Raw genomic sequence first — 26,750 nt, 5'->3', positions numbered from 1 at the left:
CCACTGTTGGGTAGGAACTGTCTCTATATGTTGCCAGCTTGTACTTCCCAAGCGCTTAGTACAGTGCTCTGCACACAGTAAGCGCTCAGTAAATGCGATTGATTGATTGATTGATTGGGGTTTACAGTTCATTGGAGGTGTGGCCATCGCTGTCATGTCTAGTACACTAAAATAGTATATATTTTTCAAAGCTGTAAATATGTAAGAGTGCCATTTAGTTTTTCCCAGCACCTTAGTGTTGATAAATGCAGAGCCTTGGTTTCCTCAGGTGCTTGAATCCTCCATCTCCCAGGAAGACACAGCAGTGGTCATGGTAGCATTGCCTGTTGCCTATCCACTTCAGGGCTTGAGGTTATTCAATCCCCAGGCTCATTATGCACTGGGTTTCCTTACTGAAGCCATTCCACTCCAATATAGCAGGCCTCAAACGAGAGCTCACAGAACTGTCATCAAGTGGCCATTGATTTTCCTAGCTGCAGAGGAATACGCTACCAGCATATTCTACCAGTTGGCCTGAGGCGGTGGCACTTCATCTGTTTTTTTCCAGTCACATCATAAATCCTTTTAATAAAACTAGGACTTGATCTTGCTTACTCTTTTCTATCTATTATTCCTTTTTTTGCTCTCCCCTTTCTTTTTTGTCCTCATTTGCTTTCCATATTATTTAAACCCCGCTAGATATTATTGCTCATGCTACACACTTTTTAAACCTTGTTGTGTTCCTGAGGAGCTCTGAAAACTTTTATATTCCTCTTTCTTTTTTTACTTTTATGGTATTTGTTAAGTATTACTATGTGTTAAGCAGTGTTCTAAGCTCTGGGATAAATGTCAGTTAATTAGGATGTACAAAGTCCCTGTCCCAGTTAGGGCTCACAATCGAAATAGGAGGGATGACCAGTATTGAATCTCCATTTTACAGTTGAGGAAGTTAAGTGATGCATCTGATGTTTCACAGTCAGCAAGTGGCAGAGCCAGGATTAGAACCCAGGTCCTCTGACTTGACTTCCAGGCCCATGCTGTTTCCATGTTTCCATGGTGCTCTCCCTTAGGGCAATGATAACCAATCTTGATTACAGTAACTGAACACTAGAATTGAACTTCTGACAAGGAGATGTTGTTGTGCCAGTGTTGGCCCATCTGGTGTAAGTGAGTAATCAGTGTGGAGTACAATGCCTTTGAGATGTTGATGTGAACAATATGTTCTGTCATTTAAAAAATTATAATTGGAAGCAATCCTTTGGTTGTGCTAGGGTAGAATTTGTTCTAAGGGTGAATAATGAAATATAGAGTTCCCTAGATTTCAATATCACATACCTTACTCCGGGGACAAGCTTTCGCTCTTCAGGAAATTTTAAATTACTGAGATTAGGACTGAGGGCCCTGACTTGTTTCTTTTTCCCATTGCAGTTTTTGATCTTAAAGTGCTTTGCAGGGATAAAGTGTTCCACGTGGGAACACACAATAAGGCCTCTTTCCCTTCTGCCAATGGAGCAATACCGTATTCCCACTCCCTTCTGTGTCACCCTTGCATCTGGGGCTTATACTGTTTATGCACCCCACACTCAGTCTCATAGCATTTATGTATGTATGTGGAATTCATTTATTTCTATAAGTGCCTGTCTCCCCCTTTAGGCTCTAAGCTCCTTGCAGATAGGGAATATGTCTACCAACTCTGTTACATTGTACTCTCCCAAGTACGTAGTACAGTGCTCTGCAAGCAGTTAGCGCTCAATAAATGTGATTGATTCAGCCATGTTAGCATTTCCTAAACCCATGCAATTCTTTTGAGTTGTGTTTTTCCTTTGATAATATGATGTTGGTTTTGTTGGTCATTGTTAGTTTCCCTTCTGATGACCAAATAAGTACTCTGTTTCTCAGCAGTAATAATTATCTCTCATGAGGTTTCCAATTACTATTGAAATGTTTATCTCTTATTCAACATATTTGTGACCATTGGCTGATTGTCCAAGAATTACCACTTCATTAATTATGACATCCTGCCTATCTAACAAATAAGTTTAGCTCTTAATAAACGGGGTTGTTTGGAGACCTGGGTTTGAATAAGTCATTGCGTCCATGGCAAAAAATAGTTCCTAATCATAAGACTCTTCCAAGCAGAGAATTTTATTTTTTTACAAAGGACTTGAGTTTTTTTCTGTCAAAAATTTGATTTGTTTTCATTCTCTATCAAATGGAGTGTTGCGTATATTTTCTTTTAGTTGTGTTCTGGAATGAGGAATTAACATAAAGTGGAGGTTTGGGGTATGGCATTTCCTTACCCTATCACCATCAAAAAGAGTCGGATTAAGAAATTTAACAAAGTGAGCAGTGAAATGGGCAATTACATCTAAGTGCCAAAGAATAAATAGACATCACTGATAAAAAGCATACACTAAACTTACGGTAACAGTAAGTCCAAATCTCCCATTATCTATTATATTTACTCTTTTTGGCAAATTAAACCTCTGGGCTGTTTAGTGTATTGCTGTGTCCATTTTGCCTACACTAATTAATTGGGCTCATTATATGCCAAGGAATAAGCCAATATTATGGGGTAGTGAGTGATGGAGGAATCAATGGAGTTTCATATATAGGCGAGTAGGATCAAGGAAATTTGACACCTTTCTTTTAATTAGGGAAGGCTTCATGAAGAAGCTTGGATTTGGGGAGCAGTTTGGGTAAAAGAAGAGGGTGGATATGTATGTGTTTCAGTGGGTATGGCTTTGGAAGAACCTGCATGTAATGAAAACAGAACTAGAAGTTGGTCAGAACCAATTATTTTATTAAATTGCTACTTCTGTTCTGAACCAAACTGCGCTATTGCTGTAACTTTTGTGCTGCTTTTACTGTGATTCTAGAGAAACTTACTGGCATGTTTTTCCTAACACTTTAGAATTACATTTAGAGTGAAATATAATTAAAATCCCAAATTGTTTAAACACATCATTCTGCAAATTGGGACATTATTCTTTAAAATGAAGAGGGTTCACCACAAAGGTATTCTCTATTTCTTTTCTATTCGAGGATTGATTTTCACCGTCTTTAGTGTTCTTAATTTCAGCAATAACAATGGCATATTAAGAATGGTTAATTATTTGAATGAATTATCACAGAACCAAAATACATGTCCAAAGATAGAAAATTACAGTCAGTTCTGCCGTAATGTATTTTCTTTCTATACATTTTGGCAACAGCAGAATTAGGAAATGTTCTCCCAACGGCACATTTGTCTGGACACAATAAGATGCAGAGTCTGAAGAAATGGTTGTTTGCATGTGTTTTTTGGGTATTTTTTTAAATGGCATTTATTAAATGCTTACTATGCACAAAGCACTGTTCTCGGGGTCAAACTTGGGCTGGGTCCTGCAAGATAAATTTTCTTTGACATGGCTTTCTGCAGTATTTCAAACTCCACATTCTAGGACATATTGCATAAACTTTAAATCAGGCTGGGGTTCCATTATTAGGATATGTAACTCATTGTGTGTTGTGCTTTTAACAACAGCAAACACAATAATAATAATAATTGTGGTTTTTGTTAAGAACTTGCTATGTGGCAAGCACTTTGCTAAGCACTGGAGTAGGTACAATATATTCAGGTTATGTACAATCCCCATCCTACCTCAGCTCACTGTCTAAAGGGGAGGGAGAACAGGTATGTAATCGCTATTTTACAGATGAGGAAACTGAGGCCCAGAGAAGTTAAGTGACTTGCCCAAGGGGGCACAGTAGGCAAGTGGCACAGCCAGAATTACACCCCAGGTCCCCTGATTCCCAGATCTGTGTTTTTATGTTAAGCCACACTGCTTTTGAAACAATGTTTCCTTTTGTTTTTGGTTTTTTTAATGCCATAGAAAAATGTTCCCAGGACTCCTGTTATACAATGGGTCCACGTATCCTGACTTCTCTTCACTACTTGCTAATCTCCCACTGCCTTTTGGGAAAGCTGTGTGCTTCAGAGCTGGGTGGCAGTGGGCACCGGTATATCAAGACCAATCTCCAGGAAGTGTCAAGGAAGAGTCAGAGTTTGCTGACTTCCGCAGTCACTCCAGATATTTTATGGCCCAGGGGAAAGAGCACAAACCTGAGAGTCAGAGGTCTTTGGTTCTGTTCCCGGCTCTGCCACTTGTCTGCTGTGTGACCTTGGGCATGTCATTTCGGTTCTTTGTGCCTCAGCTACCTCATACGTAAAATGAGGAGTAAGACTGAGGTCTATGTGGGACAGGCACAGTGTCCAACCTGATTCCCTTGTACCTACCCTAGCACTTAGTACCTTGCCTGGTAAAGAGTAAGCACTTAACAAATACCATAAAAAGCAAGCATGAAATTCTAAAAGTATGACAGACTGAAAGAGTAATTATGTTTTGTTTATTCTCCTTGCAGGCGCTCTACAACTCAATCAAGAATGAGAAGCTCGAATGGGCTGTGTAAGTATATTTTATGGCATTCATTTAGTAGAAGCAAAGACCAGGCTCCCATGTTTTTAACTTTTTGCAATGGTGATGGGCCTATAGTGTGATCCATTTGAATTTATCTGGAATATATTTGCAAAGAATACATAGTGAAACCATCATAAAGAGTTCATTAATCATTTCCTAGAAAATGTTGTCTAATCCACAGATAAGTGGTTTATTAGATTGTTAATAATAATTATAATAATAATTGTGGTATTTGTTAAGCGCTTACTGTGTGCCAGGTACTGTATTAAGCACTGGGGTGGATACAAGCAAATCAGGTTGGACACAGTCCCTGTCCCACATTGGGCTCACAGTCTCAATCCCTGTTTTACAGATGAGGTAACTGAGGCCCAGAGAAGTGAAGTGGCTTGCCCTAAGTCACACAGCAGACAAGTGGCTGAGCTGGGATTAGAACCCACAGCCTTTTGACTCCCACACCCGTTCTCTATCCACTGTGCCATGCTGCTGGCGAAGTCTCTGCATCATGGCCCGGTTGAGATATCTTCAGACTCTTAGTTCGCTTGACTCCATTGTCTTCCCATTACTCCAAGGAGAGCAGGTTTTGATTTCACAGGGACAAAATGATGTTCAATCAATTAATGGTATTTCTTGAGCACTTACTGTGTGTCCTAGAGATGGAAAGTCTAGTAAAGGGCAGTGAGGTCACTGATATGGTTTTAGGAAGACTTCATGTCCATAACACTTGAGCAAGTTGTCGACACCCACTACCTCCACTCCCTCTCCTCCAATTTTCTCCTTGACCCTCTCCAATCTGGCTTCTGCCCCCTTCTCTCCACAGAAACTGCTCTCTTTAAGGTCATCAATGATCTTCTTGACAGATCCTCTGTCTTCTAATTCTCTTCAGCCTCTCTTCTGCTCTTGATACTGTGGACCACTCCCTTGTCCTTGAAACAACACTGTGCACCACTCCCTCCTCCTTGAAACATTATCTACCCTTGACTTCACAGACACTGTCCTCTCCTCATTCATCTCCTATCTCTCTGGCTGTTCATTCTCATATGCGCGCCCCTGCTCGGAGGTGTCCCGCCGCCGTCACTTTCACTCTGACGTTGCTGGGGGCCCAGCCTGGCACAACCCTCCAGCGAGGGCTCACCCTCCCTCCTTCCCTTCCTGGTGACCAGCCACTGCTCCACCTGGCTATCCTTAGTGGGCAACAAAGAGGCCGCGATGGGAGGGCAACCACGGGGTCCGCACTGACTCCGGCTCCACCTCGGCGGGAGATGGAAGATGGAAGAAAGAAATGGTGGGGTAAGGCATCAACAGAGGACCCATTTGGTGTCCTCTTTTAAAACAAATGAACACACAGAAACCCTACCCAGAAAACTTTTTCCACCTCTCCCTCCTCTCCTTCATTCATGCCCATTGTTGGGTAGGGACCGTCTCTATATATTGCCAACTTGTACTTCCCAAGCGCTTAGTACAGTGCTCTGCACACAGTAAGTGCTCAATAAATACTAATGAATGGATGATGAATGAGTATGTAGGTTCATTCATTCATTCAATCGGATTTATTGAGCAGTTACTGTGTGCAGAGCACTGTACTAAGCGCTTGGGAAGTTGGCAACATATTGAGACGGTCCCTACCCATCAATGGGCTCACAGTCCTCTTCTGCCTCCCACCTTCTAACTGCGGGAGCCCCTCAAGGCTTAATTCTGGGTTTCCTTCTATTCTCCATCTACAGCCACTTCCTTGGAGAATTCATTCACTCCCAAGGCTTCTGGTACAGTGTCTTTACAGATGATTTCCAAACCTACATCTCCATCCCTGATCTTTCTCTTTCTCTGCACATTTCTCCCTGCCTTCAGGACATCTCTACTAGGATGTCCCACCGGTACCTCAAACTTAACATGCCCAAAATAAAACTCTATTCATTCATTCATTCAATCATTCAATCATATTTATTGAGCACTTACTGTGTGCAGAGCACTGTACTAAGTGCTTGGGAAGTACAAGTTGGCAACACATAAAGACGGTCCCTATCTTCCCACTCAAACCCTGTCCTCCCCATGCCTTTCCCATCACTGTAGACAACAGTACTGTCTTCTATCTCACCAGCGTGTAACTTTGCATTATCCTCAACTCATCTCTCTCATTCAACCCCCATATTCAATCTGTCACCAAATCCTGTTTGTTCTTCTTTAACTACCTCTCTAAAATTCACCCTTTCCTCTCTATTCATACTGTTACTATGCTGATCCAAGCACTTACAGTACTGATCCTATTACTGCATCAGCATCCTTGCTGACCTCTCTATCTCCTGACTGTCCCCACTCCAGCCCTATTTGACTCTGCTGCTTGGAACATTTTTCTAAAAAAAAATCCCCATTCTATCCAGGTCTCTCAACTGCTCAAGAACCTCCAGTGGTCACCTATTCACCTCTGCATCACACAGATACTCCTTACCATCAGCTTGAAAGTACTCAGTCAAATCGCCCTCTCCTCTTCTATCTCACTGACTTCTTACTACAACCCGGCCCACACTCTTCACTCCTTGAACACTAGTCTATGCAGTGCACCTGGATCTCATCTCTCCTGCTGCCGACCCTTGGTTCTGTCCTCCCTCTGGCCTCCAAGAGATCTTCCCTAAGTCCTCATTTCCCCTACACCTTCTCATATGCATTGCCTATGCACTTGGATCTGTACCCTTTTAACACTTGAAATTCACCCCACCCTTAGCCTCCAGTACTCATATACATATCTGTAATTTATTTTAATGTTCATCACCCCTCTGGACTCCTGGTGGGTGGGTTATATGTTTACCACCTCCCAATCACTTTAGTATAGTGCTCTGCACACAGAAAGCACTTAGTAAGTACCTTTTTAATGGTATTTAAGTGCTTATTGTGTGTTAAACACTAGCACTGGGGTAGATACAGGTGAATGAGGTTGGACACTGCACCTGTCCTACCTATGGGTCACAGTCTAAGTAGGAGGGAGAACAGGAAAACTGGGGCATGGAGTAGTTAGGTGACTTGCTTAAGATCTTACAGCAGGCATTTTGCAGAGATGGGATTAGAACCCAGGTCCTCTGCCTCCCATGCTCTTTCCAGTAGGTCATGCTGCTTCTCTCATTTATTGATCGATAACACTATGTAATCTTCCAAAATCCACACCACAAAGCAGACACTCCTACCCCGCATGACTCTCCCATGCCTGTGTCCACCTGTGCTGGTAGCAGTGCCACCAGGAGAAGCAGCAGCCCAATTCCATGTTTTTTGTTCGATGGTGTTTGTTAAGCACTTACTATGTATTAGGCACTTGTTCTAAGCACTAGGATAGGTACAAGTTAGGCCAAATACAGTCCCTGACCCACATGGGGCTCACAGTTTAAGTAGGTGGGAGAACAGATATTGAAACCCCATTTTGCAGTTGAGGAAACTAAGGCAACAGAGAAGTTAAGTGTCTTTCCTAATGTCACACAGCAAATAACTGGTGCAGCTGGGATTAGGACCTAGTTCCTCTGGATCCCAGGTCTATGCTTTATCTACTAGGCCACGCTGCTTCCCTGCTTCTTTGACTCCTTTGACCCAGTGCCCTTGTTTTCCCACTTTGCTGAATATTTTAGTGGCCCACTGGGAGATGCGCCAGCTCTGTGTTGTAGCTGCAGTGCTAGTGTGGTAGTAGCACGTGTTTTACCATAGAGAATTGAGAATGTTCCTAATGGATGGGAGTCATCAGAACTTGGTGTGCCAAATGTAGCCTATTACACCTGTGGTCTGCAGCCTGCACCTCACTTCCTATTAATGTCTCTCTCTCCCTCTTGACTGTAAGCTCACTGTGAGCAGGGAATGTGCCTGTTTATTGTTATATTGTACTCGCCCAAATGCTAGTACAGTACTCTGCACATAGTAAGCACTCAGTAAATATGAATGAATGATTGAACTTTCTTTGAAATGTCCTGCCTTTCACCTCGTTACCCAGTCAGGGAATGGTGCAAACACTAAACATGTAGCTAGATTTTTCCTTGAATGGAAAAACTGCAAGCCAATTCTGGTCTTAATTATCATCAATAAAGTTTTATGTTTATTAAAGTATTTATTTAAGGCTTCAACATTTGGGCATAGTTTTTAAAGCCAAGCAACTGAATCAGTGTAAGATTTTTTCAGAAGACATAAATATTTCCTGTTGCTATGCAGACTTCAGATACAAAGGCATGGCTGGAGGACATTCCTTTTTTATCCAAATATTGTGAATATGAGACATTACATGAACACCAAAACAATTCAGCCAATCTTCTGTAGCTATGAAACTATTTTTGAATGTGTCATGGAAGGCAAAAGCATTTGAATTGAAATTTTCCAGAGAAATATACCTTTTATTGGTCTGTCAGGATAAAACAATACCTCAGTCACAATCAATCAGAAGCATTTATTGAGATTACCTTTTTTTAAATGGTATTTGTTAAGCACTTCCTATGTGCCAGGCACTGTACTAAGCATTGGGGAAGATACAAGCTAATCAGGTTGGACACAGTCCATGTTCCACATGGTGCTCACGCTTTTAGTTAGAAGCCACTTTCTCACCTTTTGTCAATCTTTGTCTTGGCCATAAGTTGTTTTGTACTTCCAACTTCAAAGGTTAGACTGGTTGATGAGGTGATGGATGCAAGCTGGTGTGTGTAGCCTACTGGTACTGAAACAATTTTAAGATCATCAAGATGAAAAATATTATGGGTCTTATAATTGAAGAAAGATTTTTTTTTTCTCCCAGGCTGATAACTGATGGACATTTAGATTAATCAATACTGTTAGTTACAAACATTTCACACAGTTCTTAGTGGACTCTAAGATTGGCCTCTAGAATGTAAACTCATCTTCTAGACTGTAAGTTGTTTCTTTTGACAGGCACTGTACTAGTGCTGAGGTAGATACAAGCTAAGGAGGTTGGACACAGTCCCTGTCCCACGTGGAGCTCAAAGCATGCACGTTGCTGTACCAGCTTTCCCTGGGGTGTGTCATCTTTCTTTTCTCCTCCTTCTAGGTGCCATGCTCCCCCTACCCCCAGCTTCATCCCCACCCATCTGTGTGAAAGAGCTTAAATCTTCAGAGAGTTCAAGGGCTTTTCAATATTCTCCTCTGGAAGAGTAGCTCTCTGGATTTTTAGAAAAATACTAGAATGATGCAATAAATTAAATGTTGGACTCCACCTCTCTTCCCTTTTCTTGTGTGGAAGATGGAGAGAGGAAGGTACAGAAAAAAGGAGAGAAGAGATTGCAGGAAGCAGGAGTGAGAAAAAGAAAAGTTAATTAGGCAGCAATCAGTGATACGAAAAGTTATTCCCAGCAGATGAACAATTTTTTGGAGGTGTTAGCCCATTGCAAACCTACCTTTAAGATTTTCAAGAACATTCATCAGCTGGTGAGGCTGCCAAGGTGTTGCTGATTTAGCTGCTGCCTTTTTTTTTCTTAAACATCATAATGCCCAAACCTGTTCAACTTCCTTTGCAAGGACATGACAGCCTTTCTCAAGAAGCAACTAAACCCTCTCATTTACAAGGGCACTTACCTTGTATTGGTTTCCTGCCATACTTTCCTCTTGAAGTCCATCCAAACTGCTACCCTGCTCGTTCAAGCTCTCATCCTGTCCCGTCTGGATTACTGTATCAGCCTCCTCTCCGATCTCCCATCCTCCTGTCTCTCCCCACTTCAGTCCATACTTCACGCCGCTGCCCGGATTGTCTTTGTCCAGAAATGGTCTGGACATGTTACTCCTCTCCTCAAAAATCTCCAGTGGCTACCAATCAACCTACGCATCAGGCAGAAACTCCTCACACTCGGCTTCAAGGCTCTCCATCACCTCGCCCCCTCCTACCTCACCTCCCTTCTCTCCTTCTACAGCCCAGCCCGCACCCTCCGCTCCTCTGCCGCTAATCTCCTCACCGTGCCTCGTTCTCGCCTGTCCCACCGTCTACCCCTGGCCCGGCCTGGAATGCCCTCCCTCCCCACATCTACCAAGCTAGCTCTCTTCCTCCCTTCAAGGCCCTACTGAGAGCTCACCTCCTCCAGGAGGCCTTCCCAGACTGAGCCCCCTCCTTCCTGTCCCCCTCCTCCCCCTCTTCATCCCCCCCGCCTTACCTCCTTCCCTTCCCCACAGCACCTGTATATATGTATATATGTTTGTACATATTTATTAATCTATTTATTTTACTTGTACATATTTATTCTACTTATTTTATTTTGCTAATATGTTTTGTTTTGTTCTCTGTCTCCCCCTTCTAGACTGTGAGCCCACTGTTGGGTAGGGACCATCTCTATATGTTGCCAACTTGTACTTCCCAAGCACTTAGTACAGTGCTCTGCATACAGTAAGCACTCAATAAATCCGATTGAATGAATGAATGAAAAAGTAACAATCTGGCAAACAGCAAGATGGAGAAACAGATGAACTTCTGCATGTAAGGATTCTCCAACAATCCCTGAAACTTTTTTGTCTTTCTTATATTTATGTAGCAGTGCTCAAGACTTCATCATTTTTAATTTTTACCATACTGGTAGTAAGTATGGCATAGCATGGTGGAGTAATTGTAGCAAAACAAGAAGTCAACAAGTGTAAAACTCTCCATAGCATGGTTAATTTCTTGAGAGTTCTCAACCTAGTACTCTGTTTGCAGAGTAAGGGACAAAGGCCTGCTCTCTAGCCAGTCCTCTAGATGGTAAACTTGTTGTGGGCGGGGAACATGACTACCAACTCTATTGTACTGTACCGTCCCAAAACTTAATACAGTGCTCTCTGTGCATTGCAAAGGCTCAATTAATGATACTAATTTACTGACAGCCACCTAAACTACTCTGTCATTTGATGACCTTGCTCCTGCTATGTTGTTGAAGGACTGAGCACTCACACAGATGTTTGGAGAGGCCTGGGAATTAGTACATCTGGAGGTAATTGAAAGGGCCTTTTGAGATGTATCCTCCAAAATCATAGATCAGTCATATATATTAAGCTGTTATTATGTGCAGCCCCTGGGCATTGGATTGGGTTCTATTTATAATAGAATCATTAGTATAAGATGAGGCAGAGTTTTAGTGAACTATCAGATCCATCCTGTTACTAATGCTTAACCTTTCCAGTAGAGCCCTTGGATTTAAAAATTTTGGCCACTTAATAGTTGAGTTGGTCTGAGTAGAGCAGTGTTTGAGGAGAGAAAGTTGTGCAGAAAATTGCGAGGATAAGACTCTCACTTCCTGGGTAATGTTATCTAGCCATAGGAAGATACACTGGCCTTTTTTATGCTCTTTTGACTCTGACATAATCTACAGGAAATCAATCAGTAGTATCAATGAGCACTCACTTTGTGCAGAGCACTGTGTTAAGCACTTGGTGGAGTACATTAGAATTAGTAGCTAAGTAGTAATAGGAGCTGGGTTCTAATCCCAGCTCTGCCACTTGTCTGCTGTGTAACCTGGGGCAAGTGACTTAACTTCTTTGTGCCTCAGCTTCCTTATGTATAAAATGGGGATTAAGCATGTGAGCCCCATGTGGGACAGGAACTGTGTCCAACCTGGTCACTTGTATTCATTCATTCATTCAATCGTATTTATTGAGCGCTTACTGTGTTTAGTACAGTACCTAGCACATAGTAAGCACTTAACAGATACCATTAAAAAAAATTAACAGATAGGATCTTGGCCATCAAGGATGTGACAATCTAGCACATGACTGCCTTTTCAGCAGGAGGAAGACACAGCTTCCTTTAGACAAAGGAATTCACACTGAAGTCCTTTCCACCTTGAATACCTGCTCTTCTGCTTACTTAGCTAATGATACTCAGTGGACCTGTGACATACAAACTCCTGAGTATATGCAGCCTGGTTCTTAATTAATTTCCTGGTTTCCTGAGGCTCTCACATTTTGTACCATCAAAGAAAGCTCTTGGCTGTTAGTCGCAGTTATCTGTAGAACAGCAACCTAGAAGCATGTATTTCAATCCACATTAATGGAAGGAGCTGATTGATCAGGAACTGATTGGATTGCAAGAGATGTAATTGGGGTAGCCCTCCAATTATGCAGCATGGAAAAGTGGCTTTCATTTTCTTTGGCAAATTGTGGGATTATATTCATTTGTTTATTTTCAGCACTGTTAGACTGCTATTTTCAGCATTCAAATTCTGCTGTCACGTCGTCTTCAATGTTGTAAATTGTTACCCTATTTTAAGGAAGAAAATAATTTAAAAGCACAAAACACTGAAAATTGTCACGTTGCAATGACATTATAAAAGAAATGGGAAAATGTAATAGTTATTCTCAACAAATACTGGAGGTTTTACCATTCTTTCTTAGTGGGAAGTGCAGTGATGAGAGTTGCGTTCCACTGCCTTTTGACTCATGCACCTTACCACAGTATTGGTGTGGCTGAGTAGACATTTGTAGGGATTTTGGAGCCTGTTGAGAGCAGGTACGATGCCTTTCTCAGAAGGGGATAAACCTCTGAGAGTCCTCTCATGTTGTTTGCCATCTCTTCCCTTGTGGGCAGGGATTGCATCTACCACCTCTGTAGAAGCATCATGGCCTTGTGGAAAGAGCATAGACCTGGGAGTCAGAGGACCTGGGTTCTAGTCCAAGAATCACTGCTCCTCAAAAATCTCCAGTGGCTACCAATCAATCTGCACATCAGGCAGAAACTCCTCACCCTGGGCTTCAAGGCTCTCCATCACCTCGCCCCCTCCTACCTCACCTCCCTTCTCTCCTTCTCCAGCCCAGCCCACACCCTCCGCTCCTCTGCCGCTGATCTCCTCACCGTACCTCGTTCTTGCCTGTCCCGCCTTCGACCCCCGGCCCACGTCATCCCCCGGGCCTGGAATGCCCTCCCTCTGCCCATCCGCCAAGCTAGCTCTCTTCCTCCCTTCAAGGCCCTACTGAGAGCTCACCTCCTCCAGGAGGCCTTCCCAGACTGAGCCCCTTCCTTCCTCTCCCCCTCGTCCCCCTCTCCATTCCCCCCATCTTACCTCCTTCCCTTCCCCACAGCACCTGTATATATGGATATATGTTTGAACATATTTATTACTCTATTTATTTATTTTACTTGTACATATCTATTCTATTATTTTATTTTGTTAGTATGTTTGGTTTTGTTCTCTTTCTCCCCCTTTTAGACTGTGAGCCCACTGTTGGGTAGGGACTGTCTCTATATGTTACCAACTTGTACTTCCCAAGCGCTTAGTACAGTGCTCTGCACAAAGTAAGTGCTCAATAAATGCAGTTGATTGATTGATTGATTGTCTGCTGTGTGACCTTGGGCAAGACACTTAACTTCTCTGTTCCTCAGTTCCCTCATTTGAAAAATGGGGATTCAATACCAGTTCTCTATCCTACTCAGCATGAGCTCCATGTGGGACCTGATTATTATGTCATTAGAATATTCATGAACATTAGAATATTCAATTCTATCTAATCCAGCACTTAATACAGTGCTTGGAATATAGTAAACACTTAACAAATACAATAATTATTATTATCATCATTATTATTATACTCCTACTGAGACCATGGCACTTAATTATTATATAAAGGAACCATATTTTTTACTCAGGCTTCTTCAGTTCTTTCAGCCATTTTGACAACATAAATCTGCTCATATACCCTGGCCATTTGTTCCTTAATCCAGACACATCCTAGAAACTTGTCCTGTCCGATAGCCAGGTATCACTCTTAGAGAAGGACTGTTCCTTCAACCACCCCTGTCCAGTGATGATGCAGTTTAGAGCAATGCCTGAACCTTGGTCCTGAGGCTTCAGGACTGGGAGCCATGAATATTTGACTGTAAGTTCATTGTGGGCAGGGAACATGCCTACCAACTCTGTTATATTGTACTCTCCCAAGCACTTAATACAGTGCTCTGCACACAGTAAACACACAATAAATACAACTGATTGATTGAAAAGTGAGAAGGCAGGAGGGGCTACTGCACATGACAAAGGGGACATGGGCAGGACCCAGTAACAGCAGGGCCAATCAATCCATCGATCAGTGGTATTTATTGAGTGCTTACTCTGTACAGAACACTGAACTAAGCGCTAGGCAAAGTGCAGTACAGAAGAGTTGGAAGACACAATCCCTGCCCTCAAGGAGCTTACAGTCTAAAGAGGGAGGCAGACATTATAATGAATTACAGCTAGGGAAAACAGAAGAGTAAAAGGATATGTACATAAATGATGTGGGGCTGAGAGTGCGGTAAATATCGAAGTGCTCAGAGGCCACAGACCTGAGTGCATAGGTGATACAGAAAGAAGGGTGAATAAGTGCTGCAGCACAGAGCTGATGATGTTCCACAGGGCCATCAATCAGTTGTAATTATTGAGTGCTTACTGTGTGTAGAATGGCTGTGCTTAGCTCTTGAGTGGTTGTAATATAATAAAGTTGGAGACAGGTGCCCTGCTCACAACAAGCTTACATCTAGAGAGGGAGATAGTAATATAAATAAATTACAGATATATATATATGTTCTGTGTGCTGATGGAGGGATGAATAAAGGGAGGAAATCCAAATGCAAGGGTGACACAAAAGGGAGTGGGAGCAGAGGAAATGAGGGCTTACATGAGGTCATAACTCGCAGGCAGTGCATATGGAAGCCAAAGACTCCCCATGGCCCGGCTCTCAGATATCATGTGCACCATTCCCCTCTTATTCTACAGATAGCACGTACTTGTGTCCCAACTTAACCATTTAGCCCAGGGGATTTTTAAGCCCAAAGGATCTGTGACCCCTTTAACTAGTCCAAATAGGCAGACATGCAGCTTGAGAATCATGTGACTAAGTTACAAAGAGGGCTGAAAATAGATCCACAGTGCCTTTGCCACAGGCAGCCCAGTTGATAATGAACTGAGTTGAAAGATATTCATTTCTTCCCCTCCCCCAATTATATGTCAGTCGCTCTTCTATTAAATTGTAATTTCCTTGAGGATAAGACCATGCTTTTTTAAGAAAGCACACTCTCCAAGGTACTTAGCCCAGTGCTGTGCATCCAGGATATGCTAATGTGATATTACTGACTGAGTGAGTGATTGATGGCCACAGAACAGGGCAGAGCAGGGGGAATTGCTTTATCTTCCTACCACTGGTTGTTCGTAGTCCAAGGAGGAGAATTGGGCTCAAGAAATTTTTACTGCTTGGTCATAATAGTAATGATGAAGATGATAATAATAATAATGATAATAATACAACAAATAATAATAGTTGTGGTATTTATGTGCTTAGTATGTACTTGTTCCATGTGGGGCTCCCAGTCTCATTCCCCATTTTACAGATGAGGTTAACTGAAGCCCAGAGAAGTGAAGTGATTTGCCCAAGTTTACACAGCAGACAAGTGGTGGAGGAGGCAGCTTTAGTAGGGCTCTGAAGAAGAGCGATAAGGAGAGTATCCTCCTCTTCTATCCCACTGCCATCCTCTCGCCCACACCTTGTCTCTGGCCTGAAATGCCCTCCCTCCTCAAATCTGACAATTACTCCCCCCTCCTTCAAAGCCTTATTGAAGGCATATCTCCTCCAAGAGGCCCTCCCTGATTGTCTGTTTCCTCTTCTCCCACTCCCTCTGCAGTGCCCTGACTTGCTCCCTGTTGTTCTTCCCTCCTCGCAGCTCAATAGCACTTACGTACCTATCTATAATTTATTTATTTATATTAATGTCTTTCTCCCCCGTTCTAGAGTGTAAGTTTATTGTGGGCAAGGAATGTGTTTGTTTATTGTTGAATTATACTCTCCCAAGTGCTTAGTACAGTGCTCTGCACACAGTAAGTGCTCAGTAAATACAATTGAATGAATGAGGGTAGAAGGGTGGCCCTTTTACTGCTATTGTATGTTCCTTAGCTCCTAGTGCAGGGCACTACGTACAGGAGGCATTCATTCAATAGGGTTGTTGGTGATGACAATGATGAGGATGAAAGGTGCCTGTAGTGGGTTGTGGGGAATGGCAGGAAAGTTGAGATCACAGAGTGGTTTGGAGGTTTGTACTTAACTGAGCCTGTGGGAGCCAAGGCTTGTATTGTGAGGTCTTCTAATTGTCTGAAAATCAAAGCTCAGGCTGTTTTAAAATTTAAACAATTTATCTAGCATGAGAAGTGTAATTTTTCTTAAAACTGAAAAACCAACCGCCTTTCAAACCTTGTGGCAGATGTTTTGCAGTCGCTGAATCACTTGGAAATTGTTGTCTTTTTAAAAACAATTGCAGGGATAATTAATGATTTTAGATTTAGCAATCTGTAATTTAGCCCTTAATAAAAATCTCTTTTATAGATAAATGACCCAAACAAGTCCAATGATTGGTGCAGGCTCCCTGCTGATTATCTATTTTGAAAACAATTAGAAATGTGCTAGATGTTGTTCTGTGCTGCTTAATAACTTTATTTGCTTTCCTCGAATCTATTTCTGATATCCCCTAGAAAGATAGGAGCCAGCTCTTCTAGGCCCAGATATAAAACAAAGCCATAGATGCCTGCTAAATTCCCATAGTATGTATGTAGGGGTATTATACCAATAATAATAATAATGCTAATAATAATAATACCAGAAGCTCTGAAATAGAAATCAACCCAGGTAACTGAATTTGAAGCACATACCTTGAATTCAGTTGAAAAAAATAAATTTGGATGTTGTGCCTAAGAATCCATCTTTGGGGGACCACAAGCAAAAGTTCAACATTAATTTGAGTAACACTCAGAGCACCAGAATGTCTCACGAACTGGAGAGAAAGGGTAATTTAGTATGGACCGCCTCTTCTGGTATCACTCTCGTCCCTATCATCTCCATTTAGCCATTTGTTTTTAGGTGTAATGTTTATCCCTAAGTGAACAGTAACCTCAAAGAGATGGGGCTAGATTCAGGATGAGGAAGTAGAGGTAGTTCCCCAAGTGGCTTTTGTATTTTCCAGTGTAAGCCATTCATTCAGTGGTTCCTGAGAATTCTTCATTTTTATCTCATTGATTCAATACCTAAAATGGAGACTATCCAAACATTTCTAGTAGGTCTCACCTCCTGCCTATATTGGAACTGTCCAAGAAAAAGTAGGCTTTGTAGAAGGTAGTAGAGTATTTCCTTTACTCTTTTTTTCACAAAATATTTGTTTCCCTCCTTTCAGAGATGATGAAGAGAAAAAAAAATCTCCCTCAGAGGGTACTGATGAGAAAGCAAATGGAACCCAGCCAAAGACAGTCAGTCGGATTGGCAGTACCAGTAACCCATTCCTGGACATTCCTCATGACCCAAATGCTGCTGTGTATAAAACTGGATTTTTGGCTCGCAAAATTCATGCTGATATGGATGGAAAGAAAAGTAAGTGTCTTTCGGGGGTTTTTTCCTTACAGTCTTTCATTTGTGTCATTGCCTCTTTACCTAAATGAGAACATGGATTTAATGTGCACCCAAGGGTATGTAAAGTCACAAATTAAGGAATGTGATTTAATGTCTTGTCAGTGGAAGAAACTCACTGCTCCCAGTAATAAGGTAATTTAAAAGGATAGTACAGCTCACTAAATGTCTATGTAACAATCAATGACATATTTAATGCTGAAGTTTTGGGAAATTCTAGTTTTTAAGTACTGAAATCCTTTTTCATATAAAGCAAGTGATCCTCATGTTTTATATTTTAGCTGTTGTTTGTTTTTTATGGCATTCACTAACTGCTTACTGTGCCTCAGGTGCTATACTACACACTGGAGTTTGATACAAGATGATTAGATTAGACACAGTCCTTGTCCCACATAGGGCTCACAGCCTTAATCCCCATTTTCAGACGAGGTAACCGAGGCACAGAGAAGTTAAGTCACTTGCCCTGGGTCACTCAGAAGACAAGAGGGGGAGCTGGGATTAGAACCTAGGTCCTTCTAACCTCCAAGCCCATTTTCTATCCACTAGACCATGTTACTTCTCTAGTTTAGTAGTTCATTCAATAATTTAATAATAATAGTTTAATTATATCCTTTTGTATATTCTGCTACTGATTGTTTTAACTTTTTGACTCAGTATCCATTACAAAATCAAAGATGGTGGTGAAATCATACACGTTACCCAACTCTACAAAAAATAAGTTACAGGAGCAGAGATCCTCAGAGATCCTGTCCAATATAAACCATAGGCTTTGGTAGTAGTGGGGGAAATTATTTTATTCTAACTGGATTATTTCATTGTTTTCAGAATCTTTCTTAGGACTGTCATTAATCACTGGAACAAATGGGAGCACATTTTTCCTTACTTCAAGCTGCCAAATGTCTGAAGCTGGCCCTGGCCAGCCATGTTATTTCAACTCTGAAAATCAAATTTTAATTTTTAGACTTATTTTCTTCTCCTACTTTAATTTTTGATCTAAGACAAGTTCATCTTAATAACTCTCATTTTTACACTCTTAATTGGAAACCATTTAAAAATCTAAACCAACTATTATTTCTTATCTGCTTTGTTTCATTAATATAGTCAATGTCTAAATTTACTAAAGGTCAGGAAATTCCCTATTTGTAGCAAATTCCTAATATTACAGTTACCTGATATGTAGCCATATATATTTTGCCAGAGTAAAATTTAGATCGATTTTTCTATTACAGAGATCTGACTGATATAATGGCTAAGTGATTGTGAGCATAATGGAACCACTTCCAAAGGCTCTGATAATTAATCAAGTTACATAGCAGTTACCCAACTGCTTTAAAATCAAGACAACTCTGGATTTAAAGTAAGCTTCCCATGAGACAAGAAAATGTATTTCATATAGCAAACATCCCCCAAATTTTAGTATTATTTAAATTCCTTTTTTAAAATTATATTTGGTAAGCATTTACTATGTGTCAAGCACCTTTCTAAGCACTGGGGTAGATACAAGTTAATCAGGTCAGACACAGTCCCTATCCCACATGGGGCTCACAGCCTAAGTAAGAGGGAGAACAGTAATACTATCACTACTACTAGAAAGGGCTCTACCATCTTCTGATGTTTTTGTAGAGGATGTTAATTCTTGATTATTGCTATCAGCTTTCTGAGTCTTACTACTATTTTTATTATTTGCCCTAGTCAGTTGTTGGCACAAATATCTTCATCATTTCAACTAAAACTTTACATTTTCTCTGGATTAGTTTTAATAGTAGAATAATATTTATTGAGCACCCACTGAGTGCTAAGCACTTGGGAAGTACGAAACAAATAGGTGACACGTGTTTGCAGCATTCCCTCTCATTCTTCTCATAGAAACATGCACGCATCCAGTCACTCCTCAAACACTCTCAGAATACAAAGCAGGTCATTTCACTGGTGATGGAATGAAATGATTATGGAGTTTACTAACCTGAAATCAGAATCACCCTGACATCTGCATGCCTGGATTTCATCAGCAGCCTAACTGGATCCATTCAGGGGACATGTCAAATTCAGCTCTACCTCTAAAGAAACCCACATCACTTTTTGCAGATGCTGCGGAATGTGAAATAGGGTTGGATTTTAAAACAGTACTCTCCTGCGAGGGAGAAACCTAATTTTTAGATGATGAAAATGCTCCCAGTTGTTGGGAGCGTCAAGAATTGATGGAATGCATTTTCATTATCCTCGATGAGGAGGTTCCAAGAATGTGCCATCTTTCTTGCCACCGTTGTCCATATTTCTTTTCTATTTCATCTGAAGGGATTAATCTGAGTGGTTTTCTCTGTATTTGCCTCAAAAATCCACTAAAAAACCCCCAGATTATAAATGCTACTTCCCATTTCCTAAAATGGATGTTTAATTTCCACCTTTGTATTTTCTCCCAGTGCTTAGTACAGAGCTTTGCACACAGTAAGCACTTAATAAATACTACTAGTACTACTTAGATGGGCCCTACCATCTTCTGGTGTTTTGGGAGGGCTTAGAAGATAGCGGCCCACAGAGTACACTCATCTCATTAGGGAGTCTCAGCCTAAGTGTACCTTCCACTTTGTTATATTGCCTTGCTTGGCTGCTTACAAAGAGGGAATATTATCTGCTACCTGAATATGAAGGGGGCCAGATGCTTACCTGACAAACTGTAAAAATGTTTGACAAATATATGAATATTCAGGTCAAAGTCCCACTTGGGTGTTATTTACTCAGAAAATCCTGATTAACCTGGCCACAAGGACCCATTAAACCAGGGCCAGCTTCAGACATTTGGCAGCTTGAGGTAAGGAAAAATGTGCTTCCACTCCTTTTTCTTCTGACATTGCATTATGGTGAGTGGGTATGATGAGTTCTGTATGCAGCATAATGCACACAACATGATGATAATACTACTGCTACTAGTAGTATTTAAGTGCTTATTATGTGCCAAGCACTGTAATAAGTGCTGGGGTAGATGAAAGATACTCAGGTCAAACAGTCAGTCAGTCAATCATTTATTGAGTGCTAACTGTGTGCAAAGCACTGTACTAAGCTCTTGAGAGGGTACAATACAACAATAAATAGGTAGTACCTGCCCACAACAAGCTTACCGTCTAGAGGGGAGACAGATATAATATCAATAAATAAATTACAGACATAATCCCTGTCCCACGTGGAGTTCACAGTCTGAGAGAGGCCATAGCCTGGGGGCCTCATGTGGAAGCCTATTCAAGCCCCTGAATCTACAGCATTTCTCCAGGGGCAACCACTGGACACCCCTCCCCACTAACCCACCCATGCCAACCAACTCCTTTGCTCCAGAACAACCAAGTTCCCCAGCCAATACCCCATTAACATAGGTACGGCGTCCGACTCAGGTGGAGGAGGCAGACTTTCTGATTTTTGTGGGCCATGGTCCCCAGGCAACCACCCATGCCCCCTTTGACACTGCACCTCAGCTTGATTCCCTTGCCACAGCAGGCTGACACTGAATCCCCTGAAGCCAGCCCTGCACTGAGTCACCTAAAGAATCTGATTCTCCTTTAAAATTTACAATAGAAAGAAATCAAATCAGAATTGCTGCTATGATTGTTTATAAAAACAGCCAAAGAACTTCATGTGTTTTTTTCAAATTTGCTTATCCCAAGCCCTCTAGCACTGAGAGAGAAATCATGATTAAAGGAAAAGGTCATATCTCTTACAAAATAGCAGTGTTTGCGAGGCCCATTAAATCTGACATTAAAGGAAAACTTTGTGAAGTTAAATCTGGAACACTTAATGTGTCTACTGGGCTATCAGAGGGTAAAAAAAACTGTTTATCCTTAACCTCAGCAAGCACTTTTGAAATGAGGACTGAGACATCTGTGGAATCCAGTATAACAGATAAAAAATATCTGCCTTGAAATTTTCACATACTCACTAGCTGAATATAACTGTTTTTTCTTTGAGATGGGGAATTACATTTTTGGAAGCCAACATAGGAAGATGATATGCATTTAGAATCTGGGCCCAAAATGCAATCCCCAATCCCTTCTTCCCCACAAGACTAGGCTGAGGCCACCAACAGCTCATCACATCTCTCCCATCATTCTGGCTGGTGGCGCATCATGTAATGAAATCAAAGTCCACATGAGATGAAGGCCCACTAGACAATGAACCGCAGATCAACCCCGAACTCAGTTAATGTGGCCCTAATATCAACCAATGGTATTTTTTGAGTGCTTACTGTATGCAGAGCTGTAGTATTTGGTCAAGTTGACTGATACATAAAGTGGAGGTTATTGGTGATTTTGGAGATGACAGTCTCAGTGGAGGAGGGAAGAACTGAATTTTAGAGGGTCAAAAAAGAAGGCAGCAAATGTATGTATCCAATCTGAGGAGTTTGTACCTGAAGGGAAGCAGGAATATGGGCTGATAACTGCAGGGCATAGTGCGTTCCAGAGAAAGCTTCTTAAACCATCCTGCATATTTGCTCCTCTAATGCCAACCTACTCACCATACCACAACCTTGTCTATCTCACTACCAGCCTCTCTAGTACATTCTGCCTCTCTCTCTTCATATCTGACAATTACTCTAACCTCCTTCAAAGTCTTATTGAAGGTATATCTCCTCTAAGAGGCCTTACCTTTTCCTTTTCTTTCACTCCCTTCCATGTCTCCTTGAATTGCTCCCTTTATTTATCCCCCTCCCAGCCCCACAGCACTTATGTATATATCCATAATTTATTTTTTATATTAATGTCAGTCTCCCCCTCTAGACTGTGAGATCACTGTGGGCAGGGAATGTGTCTGTTTATTATTATATTATACTCTCCCAAGCACTTAGTACAGTGCTATACACACAGTAAGCGCTCAATAAATATGGTTGATTGACTGTCTGACATTAAATGTAGGCATTCCCTTGGATTAATCTGTAATTTGATCCTCAAAATGTGAGTGTAATTGTACATCATTATATGGAGGGATACATTTCCCTGTCCCTTCACACCTCATAAAACTCTTTCATCCACCGTTTTCCCATCCCTGACTCTCCCTTATCCTAAAAAATATTTCTGTTGACCTTGCTTCACCATACAGCTATCAGCCAATCTTCCCTCCTCCCCCAGATGCCACAAAAGTGCTGTTTATGCCTGCTGCCATGACTTTCTCTCCTCCAAGTACTTTCTTGATACTCTACAGTCTGACTTTTGTCTCCACTTCCCCGAGACAGCTCTCTTCAAGAGCACTTTCTTGCAACACCGAGTTAAGAAAAACGAACACCAGAAAATTCACTCATTCTGATGCCACATCCATGTGCGCAAATTATTTCCTCTGATACCAGAGAGCCACATTCAAACAGGCTCACCTTGTCACAGAAACATTTCCTAATTCCCTAACATTTCTAGATGAGTGGTGAAAGCACACGTTATGGAAGAACTGAGTTGATGTGTTTTAACTAAGACTGGAGATAGAGGAAGCACTAAGTATGTAGTGTTGTCCAAAGTGTCATTCATTTGTATAGAAAGTTTTGAGAATTTAGGCCTTTATGTCAAGTTTGAGACTACGGATAATATTCTGTGTCAAGAAACATTGAAAATAAGAGTTTATAATAACGTGCCAACATAATTCATAGCTAATTGCATTACATTGGTAATGCTGATGAAAAATACCATTAATGATGTTAATTATACTTATGTGCAGAACACTGTTATGTTGCTTTGTCACAAAGCATTTGTCTCATGCTAGAGAAATAAAATGTTTTTCCCCAAAAAATAGTCAAAGTTAAGCCAATTATTTTAAAGCTAGAATTTTTCTTTTTCCTATGTGAATTTTTTTTTTTTTTTTAGTATGGGAGACTGTAATATCAGGACATGTTATAGCTTTACTCTAGCACAAATATAGTGCTTTCAGAATCACAAACCACTAGACACTGGCTGTTAGCTAGCAATAATTGAGGCCATTTACCAGGCCTTATTCAGCAAAACCTACATGCATAAAAGACGTCCTTCGATGACCCAGAAATGAATGCCATCACTGAATTCTGCTGCACGGGCAACCCAGTGACAATGGAATGATGGTGTCTCCTGACAGGAATGATGCTAGAATGATGGTGCTTGTGAAACTGAAGAAGCCTCATTTTGGGTCACTCTAAGGATGCAATGAGTAGGCATTCAGACCTGTATCTTGAATAAGAATCAAAATATTGCAGAGAAGGGATTTAAAAGGAACATTATTCCTTTAGCAGGAATTATCCTTTCCAGTTACATGGCTGACATCTAAACTTTTGCTCCTGGTTTGATGTGGAGTTCTAAATAGGAAGTTTCAAAAAGGCATAGAGAGAAGATATATCCTACTTTACTCATCTTTGCATTTTTGACCTAGACAGCAAGCCACTTGACTAAGTTTCTTCAATGTGTTCTTGGAAGAGTTTCTTTTTTAATTGTCTGCTGCCTTACTTCTGGGGAAGTAGAGACTGTTTTCTGTGTAGGTGGTCATCGGTATCACATTGTGTTCACTTCTTTGCATGGCTATTCTTAGGAAGCCACATGAGTGTAAAATTCAGGGTAGAATATATGGAATGGAAGAATCATTGTAATTTCCAAAATAAAAAGACATGGAAAAGACAGGAAAATGCTCTCGGGGATTACTGCATTTGTCTAGGGACTGAAAGTTTGCATTATTTACATTTCATAATAATAGTAATAAAAATGGTATTTAAGTGCTTACTATGTGCCAAGCACTGTTCAAAGTGCTGGGGTAGGTACAGGGTAATCAGGTTGTCCCATTTGGGGCTCACACTTTTAATCCGCATTTTACAGATGAGGTAACTGAGGCACAGAGAAGTTAAGTGACTTGCCCAAAGTCACACAGTAGACAAGTGATGGAAGCAGGATTAGAACCCATGTCCTCTGGCTCCCACGCCCATGCTGTTTCCACAATGCATGCTAAGTAGATTATCCATCACTTGCTCAATAAAGATACTATGAAGTTATTAAGTTTTATTGCTGGGTATTGTTTCTGATATTCATCAATAATCTTATCTTTCATTTCATATACCCCCTCATTTGATTTCTTGCATCTGGGATAATATGGGTCTGAGACCTAGATTCTAGAAGAATCTAGATTCTAGCCCTAGATTCTATATTCCCTTTACAGTCTAAACTCCTTGTGGCCAGGGAACATGTCTACCAACTCTGTTGAATTGTACTCTCCCAAGTACTTATTACAGTGCTCTGCACATAGTAAATACCATTGATTTATAGTAGTAATCATAATAATGATAATTGTGGTATTACTAAGCACATACTGTGTGCCAGTCACTGTAATAAGCACTGGGGTAGTGCAAGATAATCAGGTCCCTTATGGGACTCACAGTCTAAGTAGGAGGGAGAAGAGGTTGGAATTTTCATTTTGCAGATGAGAAAACTGAGACATGGAGGTAATTGATTTGCCCAAGGTCACACTGCTGGTATCTGGTGGAGCTGGGATTAGAACCCAAGTCTTCTGACTCCCAGGCCCTTGCTCTTCCTACTAAGCCATGCTGCTTCCAGTTATTGAGCATTAAAAGGGTGAAATGTGCTGCAGTCAGTCCTTGGGAAAATGCAACAAAAGCAAGAGATTCATTCCCTGACACAAAGAGCTAGGTTTCTAATGGGCTGTAGTTCTAGCTGTACTACTGCCTGTCTGTGTGACCTTGCATTAGTCAGTTAACCTCTCTGTGCTTCAATTTTCTCATCTACAAAACGGGAATGATACCTCCTCTCAATGCCCCTCCTCAATCTTTCCCCGCTGCCCTTTGACTGTGAACGCTGTATGAGACAGAAACTAGGTTCCAGTCTGATTATTTTAACATCAGTCAATCAATTAATGGTATTTAGTGAGCATTTACTGTGTGTGGAGCACTGTAGTAAGTGTTTGGGAAAGTATGATACAACAGAATTGGTAGACTCAGTCACTGCCCACAAAGAACAGCATGGCCTTGTGGATAGAGCACAGGCCTGAGAGTCAGAAGTACCTGAGTTATAATCTGTACATTGCCCCCGTCTGCTGTATGACCTTGGGCAAGTCACATAACTTACAAGTGCCTGTTACCTCATCTGTAAAATGGAGATTAAGACTGTGAGCCCCATGTGGGACATGAACTGTATCCAACCTGATTACTTTGTATCTAACACAGTGCTTAGAACAGTGCCTGGCACATAATAAGTGCTTAACAAATGTCATTTTTTAAAAGGAACCTAACGTCTACAGTCCATTGTACCATCCATTGCAGCACTTAATAAATTCCATAATTATTATTTCCACTGTGACTTGGATTAGTGACATCTCTTTATGAGTTTTTAAAGTCTGCCTTTCTAAGTCAGTTGAAATTAATTTTGCCAGAAGCCTTAGTGTTGGTATTTTCAAAAGTTGAAATAATTTATAACAGATCTGCATCCTTCATTGGTTATTGAAAATATATTTTAATGATATGGCAGAATTCAGGTCATTTTAATCATTTCCTCTTATATTCGTCTAGCAAATAGTTTACAGATGCCCCCTTTTCATATAAGGTCTATTTGAAAAATAACCAAAGACTATTTCCAGATTCAGCATCCTAAGATTAGTACAGTGCTAAGTATTTTTTCTTAGTACTTTCCTGTTGTCATGCTTTTCTAAAGAACCACAAAAATCGTGTAGTAGTAATTTTTGTTCATTCTTTCAATACTCAATGTCTCATATCATCTAGACTTGCTGTTTAATATACATAAATTTTGGTGGGATTTTCTTTACCTCACCGGTGCATCCTCATTCAGAATCTTTAACTACTACAGAATTGTTCTGTTTTTTTCTCGTTCCTCTTCCAATTTCAGTTTGTGGAAATTTACACTATGTTGTGTCTATAGTCTGTTTACCTTCACAACCAACCCATTTCAGCCTTTCTAGTTTTGTAGAAATATTTTGCATTCTGAATCATTTTTGTAGATATTGCTTCCTTGGACTTGCCTT

General features: G+C 41.0%; 1 protein-coding gene across 2 annotated transcripts in view; it reads left to right on the top strand.

Moving 5' to 3' along the window:
• PSD3 (pleckstrin and Sec7 domain containing 3) overlaps positions 1-26,750 on the top strand; it is a 417,136-nt gene that overhangs the window by 297,910 nt on the left and 92,476 nt on the right. For both annotated transcript variants that reach the window (XM_038746337.1, XM_038746336.1), the window contains exons 10-11: positions 4,384-4,427; positions 17,548-17,741. In XM_038746337.1, coding sequence (XP_038602265.1) covers positions 4,384-4,427; positions 17,548-17,741 — 238 coding nt within the window. The remainder of the gene's footprint in view (positions 1-4,383; positions 4,428-17,547; positions 17,742-26,750) is intronic.

This window comes from Tachyglossus aculeatus, chromosome 5 (genome assembly GCF_015852505.1).
Source record: "Tachyglossus aculeatus isolate mTacAcu1 chromosome 5, mTacAcu1.pri, whole genome shotgun sequence".
NCBI classification, from domain to species: Eukaryota; Metazoa; Chordata; class Mammalia; order Monotremata; family Tachyglossidae; genus Tachyglossus; species Tachyglossus aculeatus.
The sequence above is the reverse complement of the archived record's forward strand: the minus strand, read 5'-3'. Positions and strand labels throughout refer to the sequence as shown.